The sequence below is a fragment of the Coregonus clupeaformis genome, chromosome 34 (genome assembly GCF_020615455.1).
Source record: "Coregonus clupeaformis isolate EN_2021a chromosome 34, ASM2061545v1, whole genome shotgun sequence".
Taxonomy (NCBI): Eukaryota; Metazoa; Chordata; class Actinopteri; order Salmoniformes; family Salmonidae; genus Coregonus; species Coregonus clupeaformis.
In genome coordinates this window covers 32,783,689-32,797,439 of record NC_059225.1, presented here as the reverse complement: position 1 = coordinate 32,797,439, position 13,751 = coordinate 32,783,689, and the positions used below count along the sequence as shown (strand labels likewise).

At 42.7% G+C, this 13,751-nt stretch overlaps 1 protein-coding gene across 1 annotated transcript; it reads right to left on the bottom strand.

Annotated features, from left to right (window-relative positions):
- Positions 1–371: 371 nt before the first annotated feature.
- Positions 372–11,811, bottom strand: LOC121550025. The gene is made up of 4 exons (XM_041862088.2): positions 11,725–11,811; positions 9,730–10,388; positions 8,977–9,136; positions 372–8,501 (listed from the first exon to the last, which is right to left on the bottom strand). Exons 2-4 carry the CDS (start codon positions 10,369–10,371, stop codon positions 949–951), a joined length of 8,355 nt encoding a protein of 2,784 aa, XP_041718022.2. The 5' UTR covers positions 10,372–10,388; positions 11,725–11,811; the 3' UTR covers positions 372–948.
- Between the last annotated feature and the right edge of the window lie 1,940 nt (positions 11,812–13,751).

The following is a 13,751-nucleotide window of genomic DNA, read 5'->3' as shown; positions in this document are numbered from 1 at the left end:
TCCATGGTTACTTCAGAGAAACAAAAGAACCTTAGAATAACATGGATACTTCCTCAGACGGAGGGCGTGAGAAAACACCGAGCTACGTTGATACCGATCAGGAAAAATGCTGGAAACGACTGGACATTTATGAAGAAAAAAAAAGAACAGACTCAGTAAATCTGAAAAGATGAAAACCAGGAGGTCAGTCTACATTACAGTGTAATTAATGACCAAACACTATAGAGGAAATGATTTCCTCAAATGCAGGGACTGCTGATGAGCCATTAAACATGAACACCCACAAAATCAGTATATTCACCAAAAACGTGCATATCTAAAGTAGATGAGCCATTAACAGGTGGATCTACTGCACTTGTCAGCCTGTGGCTATAATGAACAAAGAGAGTAGACAAAAACTGTTTTTGTTTTTATTGACAAATCACAAAAATTCAGTAAAGAAACACTCAACAGAACAATAAATCACAGCTGCCAGAAATGTAGAAAGATCAGAACATCTATATACAACTACTGTAATAAAAGTTGATCTGTTATGCTCATGGTTATTATGTTTGTAAATGTAAATCTGGAGCTTTCTGAGTTCACTCTTATTTAATGATGCAAGAGAGATGCGTTTACACAAATAAATTAACTGTACAGCTAATACACAATTCAACATTAAGTACCAGGGGGTTACATACAGACAATACATTTCTAGAGCCTGTGACCAACTAACAATGTGTGCCATAAGATCAGTCCAGTGGCTCCTTTGAGACGATTGTGTAGATCCGTAGGGAAACAAATCAAATGTAATCCTTTTTTAGATTGAATTTTAAGGCAACAAGATTTGAAAAAAAGTTCAAGGGGTGTAGACTTTCTATAGGCACTATATATGACATCTCCTGGTACCTTGCATGCCCTCAGTAGGATTTGAAGGTGCCTGTGGAAGTCCATATTTAAGTGTCACAGTCACAGGATGGGGCAATGCTGGCCACAGGAGAAGTAGAGCATCTCTAGTGCATCTGGCTCCTGTGGAATTTTCTTGACATCTGTCTGACTTTTGCCAGGCTGACGTTTGCCAGGCTGGACCACCACAACCTTTCCACCTCCCGGGCCTTCTATCAGAGGGTGCACTTTATTATCTGGCATCTTGAAGTCAGTAGGGGCAAAAGCTGGCAGTGTTCCATTCTTCTCAGCCCACTGTTTGGGTTCCTCTGCCTTGTCTTTACTGTCCTTTGAGACGTCACCCTTAGCACTGACAGGGCTTAGGTCATCCTGGTGCGGGTCTGAGTCACATCCGTGAGGCAGGTTGAAATAGGTGCACTTTGGCACCAAAGGCTTCACAGATTTCACTATGTCCTCCAAATCAGTGTGGCTGAAAAGGGAGTAAGGGTCTTCTTTTGTATCTTTGCACACATCTTCAGTTGATGCAGATGTGTTCTTGTTTATGTCAATAGGCTCTGAGACAGACTTTCTGATCACGCTCTCTCTGAGGAGCCACCTGTCTTTGTCTATCAGGAAAAAGTCTCCAGGCCCGACCTGTGCATTGAAGGCGATACACCGCGTTGGATCACTGTATGTGCCAAAAGAGCTTGTGGCATTGAAGTATGATAAGTCAGATATCACTTTGTTCTGTGCATTATGGAATGGGGAAAGGCTGATCTTACTAGGTAATTCTCTGGACTGTGGTTTCAGGAGAGATGGGTGCTGACTTTTACTGGCAGGGTCTTTGACATTTGTATCTTTCTTTCCATAAAGCCTTTCGATTGTTCTCCTGACAACACCTTTGGTGATGGATTTCTTCACTGAATCATACTCACCACTGGACATCTCAGTTGACGTCTGTGATCGATGACCTCCACTGTCAGAAGTCTCTGGTCTGTTGTCAGACAGATCTGAGGTGTTTGGGCTGGGTAGTCTTGTTTGTCCATACTGAATGTCCACAACACTTTTTGCCATAAACAATTCCTTTATTGACTTGACCCTATTTACGTCAGGTTCTCTAGTTATACAGCCATCATAGCTAAATGCCAACGAGGAGGATCGTGGAGCTGGTGGGGACATGACTACAGTCTCTGACGTATTTATAGGCCACGTTGTCCTTTTAAAAGTGTGCACAGGAGCTTTGTCTTGCTCTTTGACATCATTAATAACATCATTGGTTGTGTGCATCTCAGATGCTTCCTCCATTAACTTGTCAAGCTCCGCTTGTTCATTAAGTAGATGGGATACGTTTGTTAAATCATCACCGTCTGAGACAGCAGGAACCTCTATTTGGCCAAACGGTTTGATGCCAGTTGTCTCTATAGTAATGATTTTCCTTTGCTCTACATCAGCAATCTTCTTATCCAGTAGTTTTACTCGCTCTGCTACAGATGGTAATGGTTCCTCAAAACAGTTGGTTGTTTTTGCTTCAGTCTTTTCATAATGTGTATCTTCCTCAGAAGGCTCTTCCTCTAAGACGGTTTCCTGATACTCCTCCTCTGGGTATGGCTCCTCTACACTAACAGAGCCAGACAGCTTCTCTTCATAGCTTACTTGCTTATCCTCTGAGCTACACTGATTATCCTCAAAGTTGGCTTCTTCTGCAGTATCAGTTTGTTGTTCGAAGCAAACATGCTGCTCACTGTTCTTCCCACTATCCTTATCCATCCTGTCAGCATTAGAATGCTGTTTGAACAAGCTAGGCAGTATTTCTCTGACAGTATACTCTGTTTCTTTTTGAGTAGTCTGCTCCACCCATAAGTGAGTCTGCTCATCCTGCACGTTAATGTGTGCATTTGCATAGCTCAAGTCATCTGCATGGCTTTCCTCTTCCTCCCCTAAGCTAGCCTTGTCTTCTTCAGGGGTGAACTCTATTTCCTCTCTACCAACCTGCATCTCCATACATTTAACCCCCTTCTCTTCATGACTTGGTTGGTTCTCAATGTGACGTTCTAGCTCTTCCTCTGAGCTAGCCTGCGCTTCTTCAAGACTAGACATGCTTTCCTCACTGCTAACCTTTACATCCATACATTTAATCTTAGGGTCTTCATGGTTTGGTTGGTTCTCAACATGATGTTCCAGCTCTTCATCTGAGATAGCCTGGTCTTCTTCAGGGGTTGACTTTCCGTCCTCACTGCTATCCTGCAGCACCAAGCATTTGACCTCTGGCTCCTCATGGTTTGGCTGATCCTCTATGTGACACTCATGTTCTTCGTCTGAGGTAGCCTGCTCCTCGAGGGTGGACACTCTTTCCTCATAGCTAACCTGCAGCCCCACACAGCTTGGCTGATCCTCTATGTGACATTGCTGCTCTTCCTCCAAGCATCCCTCCTCCATACATGTATTTTCTGACTCCACATGGCTTAGTTGGTCCTCAACATGACATTTCTGTTCTTCCTCCGAGCTTGCCTGGTCTTCTTCTAAGCTTTCCTTACAGCTAACCTGCAGCTCCATGCATTTGATCTCCTGCTCCACATGTGGGTTCTCAATGTAGTATTCCTGCCCTTCCTCCAAGCTTTCCTCCTCCTCACTGCTAACCTTCAACTCAACAAGTGTAACTTCTGACTCCTCATGGTGGTTTGAGCTAACCTGGGTTTGTTCAGCAGTGGATTCTCTGTCCTCATTGCTAAGCTGCAGCTCCATACATTTGTTCTCCTGCTCCACAAGTGCATTCACAATATCGTATTCCTGCTCTTCCTCCAAGCTTTCTTCCTCCCCCACATAGCTTGACTGTATGTCCCCATCCTTCTCTTTGGTCTCCATGGGACACGCTTGTGGTTCCAAATAGCCATCATGCAATGCTAAACTGTAAGCCTGCTCTATCTCTGAGGATGTCTGTTCTTCATCATGGTCAATCTGTTTGTCGCAACATTTAGCCTCTTCTTCCCAGTTGTCCTGTTCAAGTTCAGAACCTTCCTTATTCGCTACCTGTCTGTTTCTGTGACAAGTAAAATCCTCTTTAAAGTTTTGTTCTTCTGAGGAGAAGGGCTGCTCTTGCCTACTGCTTTGGCTCTCTGGGATTGGTGACATTTTAATTTCAGTCACCTCTTTGGGATGGTAAATAGTTATAAAGCTTTTAATGATGGATTTAACATCAACATTAGCATCATTATTAAGAACATTATAATTGGAAGCCTCTTCCTTAGGGACTGCAGTTGACTCTGGGGAGGACTCCACTTTTTCATTAGCTTCTTTAGACATTTCTATTTCATCCCCCTCCATGCTTTCACTTACGCTGGTTGGAAGGGCTGCCAATGCTTCTTTGAGCTTTTCAGGCAAGTCAAGCTCATGTATTAGCTCATCGATATCCAATGCCTTTTCTTCAATGTTGTAGTCCTCCTCTGGGCATGTCTCAAACAAGACATTGTGCTCTGAACTGTTCGGTGTTGAGCTGCGACTTCTGTCTTTGTCGTTGAGTTCCTGGAAACCCTTCCAACTTTGCAGCAGTTGTGTGGAAGTTGACTTCTGCAATTCTGAGAGACTAGCTTTCAACTCCTCTGCATCCTCTATGTTGGCAATTTCTCTCAGAGACTCCATCATTTTCAAAGCCTCAGCACAGCTTACACTGTTTGCATTCAGTTCAGGTATGTTCCAGTTGGTGAAGCTTTCCTTTAAGGTAATAACAGATAAGAAGGAAAGGAGAGCTTTAGTAGATGACCCAAATGTAGAGGCCACATGGGAGGAGAAATCAGGCAAGCTGTTTGACTTTTCAAGACAAGATGGATGATTGTTGTGTGTGATTTGTCTAATTGACCGAATTGAGAAACAGAGCTTCTCTAGCACAGGTTTCATGTCTGGCTGGGGAGGCAGTTTGTCTGTGTGTGACGGTATCTGTGTTTTTGTTAGGGGCTCCTCTGCTGTTACTTTCGTACTGTTTCCCTGATCTGAATTGCTCAGCTTATCATCACCATTCGTCTCTTTATGATTCAGTAAAGCGGGACTGGGAGGTATTGGCTTCTTCTTCATAGAGGAATTGAGGTGTACTGGTGTTGATTTTGGCGATATTGGTGTTTTCAAAGTGGGACTTACTGGTGGTGGTTTGCTTTCCAGGGATTGGTTTCTAGATACTGGCTTCTTTTTAGCCTTGTGACTCATAGGTGGTGATACTATTTCCAATGACTGAGAATACGGTAACAGTCTATTTGTCAATGTGCGATTACTAGGTACTGGTATCTTTTCTGAAGAGAGATTACTGGGAGCTGATTTATTTCTCGTCACAAGAGTTGTGGGTAATGTTGTTATTTTAGGTGAGACATTGTGTAATGATGTTTTCAAAGATACATTTCTTGGTAGTGGTGTCCTTCCTTGTCGAGGACTGCTAGATAATTGGGTATTTTCCGAAGTGGAATCACTAGGTAATGACTTATTTGGTAGTGATGTCTCTTCCAATGAGTGACTGTTAGGTAGTTGTGTTTTTTCGACTGTGATTTGAACAGGATTTGATAGCTGGGCCTTCTCCAAAGTAGTATTACTGGGTATTGAAGACTTCTCCACTGACGCTCTTCTGAGTGATAGCTGCTTTTCTAGGGAGAGATTACTGATCAATCGTGTCTTCTTCATTGGGAGTTTAGGTGTTGATGGTCCTTTCAGAGTGGAGGGGTTGAACAATGTTGTTTTTTCCAACACATGGCCAGTGGGTGATAGAGCCTCCTCTGATGAGGGGCAGATTGATACAGGTCTTTCATCTGATGTGGGACTAGTAGGTGATGTCGACATGAAACATGAGGGACTACTAGCTAATGGAGCCTCATCTAAGACGTTGGATATCAGGGTTTTAGCAGGCAGTAATGTCTTCTCAGATGAGAGACCATTGGAGATTGGTGCCTTGTCCACCAACACCTTTTCCACAGTAGGATCACTGGATATTGAATACTTCTCAGCTGAAGCTTTTCTGAGTGATAGTTGCTTTTCCAGGGAGAGATTACTGACCAATCGTGTCTTTTTTGTTGAGAGTTTAGGTGATGGTGGTTCTTTCAGAGTGGAGTGGTTGAACAATGTTGTCTTTTCAGATACATGGCCAGTAGGTAATGGAGCCTCATCTGATGAAGCGCTGCTTGATAAGGGTTGTTCTTCATCACCTAGACTACTAGGTGATGAACACATTAAATATGAAGGACTGCAAGCTACGGAAGACACATCTAAGACTTTGTTGGATAATGGTGTCTTCTCCGTCTGTGTTTTAGCAGGCAGTGGTGTCTTCTCAGGCGAGAGACTGTTTGAGACTGGGGTCTTCTCTATTGAGGAGCTATTTGGAACAGATTTATTTTCCAATGACAGACCATTTGTGATTGGTGGCTTCTCCTCTGAGATATCTTTAGGTGTTGATTTTTCTTCCAATGAATGACTGTCAGATGGTGATGGCTTTTCTACTGAGATTATTGTAGTAGGAGAGACAGAGAGACCATTGGAGAAAGGTGTCTTTTCCACTGAGGGATTAATGGGCAACCTTTCCTGTGTAGTATCACTGTGTAATGGAGTCTTTTGCAAAGATGGGTCAGAAGGACATGGTAATGTTGTGTTTTCCAAAGCCAGGTTGATCTGTGTTGCTATATTTTCAAATGTTCTATTTGGAAATGCAGTCGTTTCCAAAGATGGACTACTTGGTATTTGTGTTTTTTCCTTAAAAAAAGAAGACTCATCTTCTTCAGTATCCATTTCACAATTGAATTCTGACACATCTGGAACAACGTCTCCCTCAGTTTCTACCGGAGACATTGTTGATGTCTCCACATTTTGAGTTTCCTCCACTGGGTCTGGGAACACAGTTGGGAGGGCTTTCTCTAACCAATTCTCAACATATTCAGTGATATTAGAAGAGGAGGAAAGGAGTGCAGGCCTCAGATCATGACTCTCTTTCTCAATCTTTCTCTCCTCGTGCATGGACCTCTGCCTTTTTAGTGTTCCCTCCACCTTGGCCTCCGTAGGAAATGAAACATGCAATACGTTCTTCTTTACTGAAACTGAAGTCTTGTTTCTATTTTCACTGACATTTAGTTCTTTCACTGATGATTCCTTTGGGTTTTCAATATTTAATTTGATTTCCTTTCCTTTTAGTTTCTTTTTGTTTTTGATGAGACTTCTGGCAGGTTTTGGTCCATACATTTTCCTTATGGATACATTGCTTCTAAACCCCCCAGTGTTCAGTCTTTTATTGTTTTCAGGAGCATTTGCATTACTCTCTTTACGTCTTTTGTCTGGTGTTGTACTCTTACGAACCTGGTTCTTTTTCACTTTGGGCTTTGAGAACATTTTCTTGACTTTCTTTACACCAGTGGTGGAGTTTTCTTTGCTTGCTTCAGAGACCCACTCTGGGGTGTCATTGTCTTTGGTGGGCTTGGAGAGAGGGGTTTTATGGACATTTAGGACCCGATTGTTTTGGAGAGATCCTCCAGCCTTAAATTTGGGGATAGTGAAGTCAGATGCAAGAGACTGGTCAGCCCTGCACCCACTGATTGACTTTGAGGCTTTAGATGGTCTACCCAGCTCCAGCCCCAAGTCATTACTAGAGGAGAAGCGGGCTGTGTCAGACGTGGCTGGTCTTCCGTACATCATCCCATACATGGACACACCCTGGACACTGTACTGGCTGTTAGCCAGGAAATTGTCCTGACAGGTCTGCTTCTCGTATATGTGCATTACACTATCTATGACTTCCTCCCCGCCATTTTGGATCTGCAATATCTCAGCCACGCCTGATTTAAAAGTGGATTGAGTCTTATTGTAATTGTTGATATCCACAGAGACAACACCCCTTGGTTTAGGAACTGGCTTGCTGCTGCACTGTCTGACCATGCAGTATTCCTCCTTTACCTCTCCGTTCTCAGTTGTCTCTCTGTAGGAGTTAGAATCGACCATGTTCTCCTGAATCTCGTTTCCCAACATTGTTTTGATGCTCTCCACTGAGACCTGCTTCTGTCTGTATCTCCTGGGTCCTGGGGTAGGAGCCCTCCTGGGAGAGACCACATCCACCTGTGTTTTAGCATCATCCTCATTGTCCACTTCCACACTGGTAAGTCCGCTGGCCTCTGCAGACATATCATCCTTATCATCATGATCATCCCTTTTAGCATTGTACCCATTGATGGTGCCCATGGTGTTGGGTTGTGTTGGTGGCAGGAGGTTGGACTCAGGAGAACTGTTCCCCAGCTCAGACTCAGCCACACTGAGCTGGTTGGCCACACTGGACCTGCTCAGGGTGGTGGTCCAGTGGATGGTCTCCTCCTCCCTGATGGTCAGTCGCACCTTCATCTCCACTGTCATGCTGCCATCCTGGTTCACCCGAAAGGACTTCTCAATGTCATCGTCACCGGGCATGCAGTTGTCTGCCCCTTCACCCTTATCTCCATGGTAGGTGTCGGCGTCCGTTTCGGCCACTGACTCCAGAAAATGGCCAGCCTCCAGCTCCACAGATTCTGCGTTGTTACTGGGGAAGTCACACTGACTTCCTGCAATGCAGTGGTTTATCTGATTCACTAAGTATCTCTCTGACGATGGGGAGAAAAGCTGTGATTTGCCGCTGGATACAGGTTTCTTTTTCCCTTTGGAGAAGATTTAGTGTAGTGTATGAGGGGAGGTGGAGGATGGATGGATGTTTTTTGGAAGCAAGGATGTTTCAGCAGGTCAGCAAAGAAAAAGAGAACAAAAACAATAGTTAAGAAAACCAGATCCACGGTCCACACAGTTCATACTGCATAATGACTGGCCACATCTGAAGAGAGTAGGCCTATGTAGGTCAACTATGGTATTATGGATGATCGTGATGTCTCAGCACTTTCCCACTGCTTATCCCGTACAGGTATGTAGACATGGAGGGGATATATTACTACTGTACAGACAGTAGAAATGTAGATGTGACATACATGAATGTTTAACAATGCATTTTCAATATTCTCAAAGTAATGCAAAACATGCCAGTTAATAGGCAGGTGCTGTCCAAATAATTTTTTTAAACATCAAAACAAAAACATGCTTCAAAATACATACAAAATGTTGAGTGACCATAATGAGACTTACGGGATGCTGGTTGCTTTAGTCTTTTCGATGCCATTCGTCTAGCAGGCAGCCATGTTGGAGCAGAAGATTTCTGTGACTTGTAGTTTCCAGATTTAAAGGCCTCCCGACCGGCAGCTACTACAATCCCAGAGCATAAAATCAGAGCTGGAAGCCCATCCACCTGCAGACAGACAAATGAAATATTTAACTGTAATAGTGGAATTAGATTTTGATGTGAACGGCATCTATTAATGATTACTTTTAGAATCATGACTTAAGGCTAATACTGTATGTATCCAAAATATGTACCGAAATACTGTGTGTACCTAAAATCAGAAGTAAAATGGAATTGATATCATAAATTGAGGTCCCTAGCAACAGTATCCCAGAATGCCTTCTCAGTTAATAGGGTATATCAATTGAGGAGCTTAATTTATGGGTTAGACCTACTGCTGCCTGGGGTCCTGCTGTGAGTCCAACTATTATGGGTCAGTCAGACAACATGCTGCCAATCAGTTGGGGCCGGGTCACCTCCAGTCATGAAGTGAGGCCATCACAGAATAATGCCAATGCATGTTGTGTGAGGTAAGAGTTGAGTACCTGAACCTCTAAAGGAGAAGCCCATGTGTTTGGTTACAGTATCAGCACTGGTTTCCTGTCTAACTGGAGCTTGAGATGAAACATATGAAATATGTGTTTCTAAACAATAACAAGCAAATCTGAATTGCTAATAGCAGTAACTTTAGAGTCCATAGGCATGGGAAGAGCACTTACCCTTCTTCCATCTGGTGTGTGTAGTTTGACCACAGGAAAGTGCATCAACTCGGACACATAATCCAGCAGAGCCTCAAATGTGGGAGTAGTTCTCTTCTGTAGCATCAGATTATGTTTGACACTAGGGTCCCCATTCCGGAATATCATCAACCTCTTAGGTGTGCGTACAATGACAGGGGTCTTTTTGCGCATGGGCCTGCCAGGGTTCTGTTTGGCCAGCTGCAAGGCCTGATGCCGGGCGCTCATGGGGCGGGCATTGTACCAGGGTGGCCGCTTCTTACTGGCTACTGCCATGTTGATGCATTTGACCTTCTGTTGGTCAGAGCAGATGTAGGCCTTCCCATCCTCCAGTTCATCTAGTGTGTGCACTGCATGGACCCCTCGGGGGGTGGTGATGTTCCTTACTCCGAAAGGCAGCGGGACCTTCTTGGAGAGGCTGTCTAGGAGGGCATCGAAGGTCTTGAAGGTGCGGTTGTTGATGACCATGCGCAGGCCACTGAACTGAGGGTCACCGCTCTTGTAGAAGCAGATGCGCTTGGAGGCGATGGGGTCTGTGATATAGGGATGGAGTGACGTGGCCACTGTGTGCCCACTCCCTGAGGACTGGTCCTGGGCGGGCTTTGTGAGCCACACGTCACTCATTTTGACTGGTTAATAGGCTACAAAGAGAAAGGGTAGATGGATGACAGTGATTTAATTAGAAGAAATCCTGGTAAACATTAGTTACTTGATTATTATGGGATTGGATGTCTGTTGCAGTATATCAGATTAACTTTCAAGGGTACAAATCAAACCTGCATTGCAGTAGTATCAGTAGTATCTTACCAAAACTTTTTTTTCTCTAAATCAATTAAAACAACAGAATAGTTTTGGACGGTGGTTCATTAGCAGGTCGACTCCCCTCAAGATTCTTTTAGATTTTTCCAGTGTCAAAAATGTCATTAGGAGTTGTCTAAACAAACACTTTGCGTAAACATTGCTAGGCAGGTTTGATTGGGTCTGACCCTTGTTGACTTCATTCATTATGGCTGCAGAATCATGTGTCATCAATCATTAGACTATTAATATCAATAGTATATCATTCAAAAAAAAAATAAGTAATTGTGATAACTTATGTGCTGTAAAAACAATTCAGTAAAATTGTCTGCAAAATTATATTCTTCTTACAGTGCTGTAGAAAAAAAAGATCTAAATGGGAAATAGGTCATAAGAGTCTGGGGGGAAATGCAACAATTGTGTGTTTCCTAATGTACTTGAATGGGTACGCTATTTAAATTATGTATCTGTGAACACATTATGATTACAGACTTACCAAAAGAGGGAGGTCCCATTAGCAATGCCCATTATGAATAAAGGACGTTAACAAAACCCAGTCAAAGCATTGGACTTCTAGCTATTTTCCTCATTAGGCCTAATTGTTTACTGGTGGCAGATGGAGTGATGTCTTGAGGGCATATGTTGTTTACTTTAAGGGATATCGTGCCATCAGGTTTAACAGACTACTAGGAAGCGGGAACCTTGCAAAGTAACTGACATTTTCAATTACTTAATTACCCATGTATAGGCTATTACTGACAACAATAAACTACAATCATGAAACAACATCGTAATTCATGATGTATATTTCTTAGCTATTTCAGACTATTGGGTAATATCAAAGTAGTTGAAAATTGTCTGATCCAATTTATTATCAGGAATTTGTAATAAACATTTGTGCATATAGTGTAACTATTTATCACATAGCCCCTTTCATATCCATCACAAAATATTATTGTAAAGTAAGATTAAAGCCACTGTTATATAGAAAAATATATACCGTTATATATCTTTTACCTACAAGGTTATCTATGTTAGACCTCCAAGGTAGCTAGGCTAAACATAGATTAACCTGAACACGGATATGTGCGATAGCTCAACAACTCCTCTCATTGACAATAAAACAAATACATAAGTGAATGAAAATTTCAATTACATAAAAAGATTGAGTAAACTTACCTAATATCCCATGATAAAAATCCCAGAAATCCCAGTTGGTGTATCCACAAAATGTTGTCCCGTGCTCTGCATTATAGCTACTGTTGGCCAGCTCTGTGCTGGGAGCTAAGGGTTATTTCGGGAGGCAACAACATGGTTAATTTGCTTAATCTTTGCTCTAAAATAATCTCCCCTACAACAGTGTTGTGTGAGAAGAGAGGGACTGTGTGTAATAGGTCTATACACTGCCCAGATCAAAGAATACCATTTATTCAGCTGTCATTCATTGTTTCAAAAAAATATATTTAAGAGAGATTCCCACCTGAGGAGATAATGTGTACCTTACCATTTCGTATTTCTCTGCAAAACCATGACAGTGATTGTTTTGAAGGGGGTTATATGACCACATTTGTATCTAGGCTCATTGAAACTTTGGCCACTAGCTGAAAACTGGCAATACATCAAAATATGGCAAATGTTGCACTATTAAAATATAAAAATATAATTTTGAGTGTTAGCCTAATAATTCAAATGTACGACACCCCTTTTCTTATTACACTACCAGTGAGAATAACATAGAATACTAATAATAGAAAGTGTCGTTAGTGCACATATGATCTTATCAAATTAAAGCAGGTGTGTCCATTCTGACCACTAGGGCCAGCAGATGAGCAGATGGTAGGTTACTCAGTTCTAATTTTCCAGCAAGGCAGTAGGCCTAATCTCATTGGACAGACTTCTTTAGATAATAAGGATTAGGGGGCTTTCGATCAGAGGACCCTCGGAGAGTAGCACTTCATTCTCATTGAGGTGACATGAGGTGTGGACAGCACGTCACGCTCTGCCTTGGCATTGTCAATTCAGGGATACAACATTTACTTCAAGTTTAGGCCACCTTCCCACTCCTCCTACATGTAGCAACAGCAAGTGCGTTATGACAGGCAGCAGTAGGTCTAAAATGAGGGATACGTTGTTTCATTCACCTGTATTTTCTACATGTTCTATTTTTGTGATTCTACATTTCCCTATAGAAAATATATTTACTATTAATACACATTTTCTTTTTGACATAGGTCTAACTTTCCACAGAGTTACAGTATAAAGGTTGGGGAGTGGATTATGATGACATATGACCTGTGGGTATTAGCCAGTCATGTTTAGGTTCTGTATATCTGCACTCAGATGTTATGCAACAGCAACCAAATCTGAACTGTACTGACTCTATTTATAGTGAGAGAGGGATTTACTCAGGAGGTGGCTTCATTCCTGAGAAGGCCTGCTATGTAAGGCCTTGATCAGCACAGTAAGGGACCCATGGAAAATACTAATGGCAGTTCTACTTACAGTAACAAATGTTTCAAAGCAAAACATATCCGAGTGACAGCAAACATGCATCACATCACAAGGCAGATACCATTTTAAAATGATGATTGTGTGTGTGTGTGGGAGCAGCATGTGTTTCTGTGAGTGTGTGTGTGCTTGCATGATGTTCCAGGAAATAATTATGTCTGAGCCCGACCAGACAGACCTGGAAGAATTCACAAATGCTACTGCGGGCTCCCCGTGCATCCATCGTGTGGCCTGTTCCCAAAACCAAACAGAGCAGAACATTTTTTTAAATCCTTAAAAGGAAGCTGGCATGAACAATGGAGGAAGGCCACAGAGTAAACAGGTAGGCCTGGAGCCTGCATGCCCCTCATTCCAACCCTCTCCTCCAGTGATAAGAGACTGGGGAAGGTTTTTAAAGCAGGGGTCTTGGGTTGGGGGTGGGGGATTCAAACAGATAGAGCTGCAGGGATCCTGTCCCACAACTGGCACACGCCTTGTTGATCCTGAAATACACCCAAGATTCAAGCTTCATCTCGTTTCAATGTTAACACAAGTGTTCTGTTTCTTTAACTTTCTCAGTCAGATTCTACTAAATCTGTAACAAGGTGAGTAGGACGGAGCCAGGCGCAGGAGGTGTGAATCAAAGAATAGGGTTGATTTGGCCAATACAGCAGTCCACAGCACTGTGTAAACCAAATACAGTGCGACTTAAATGCATA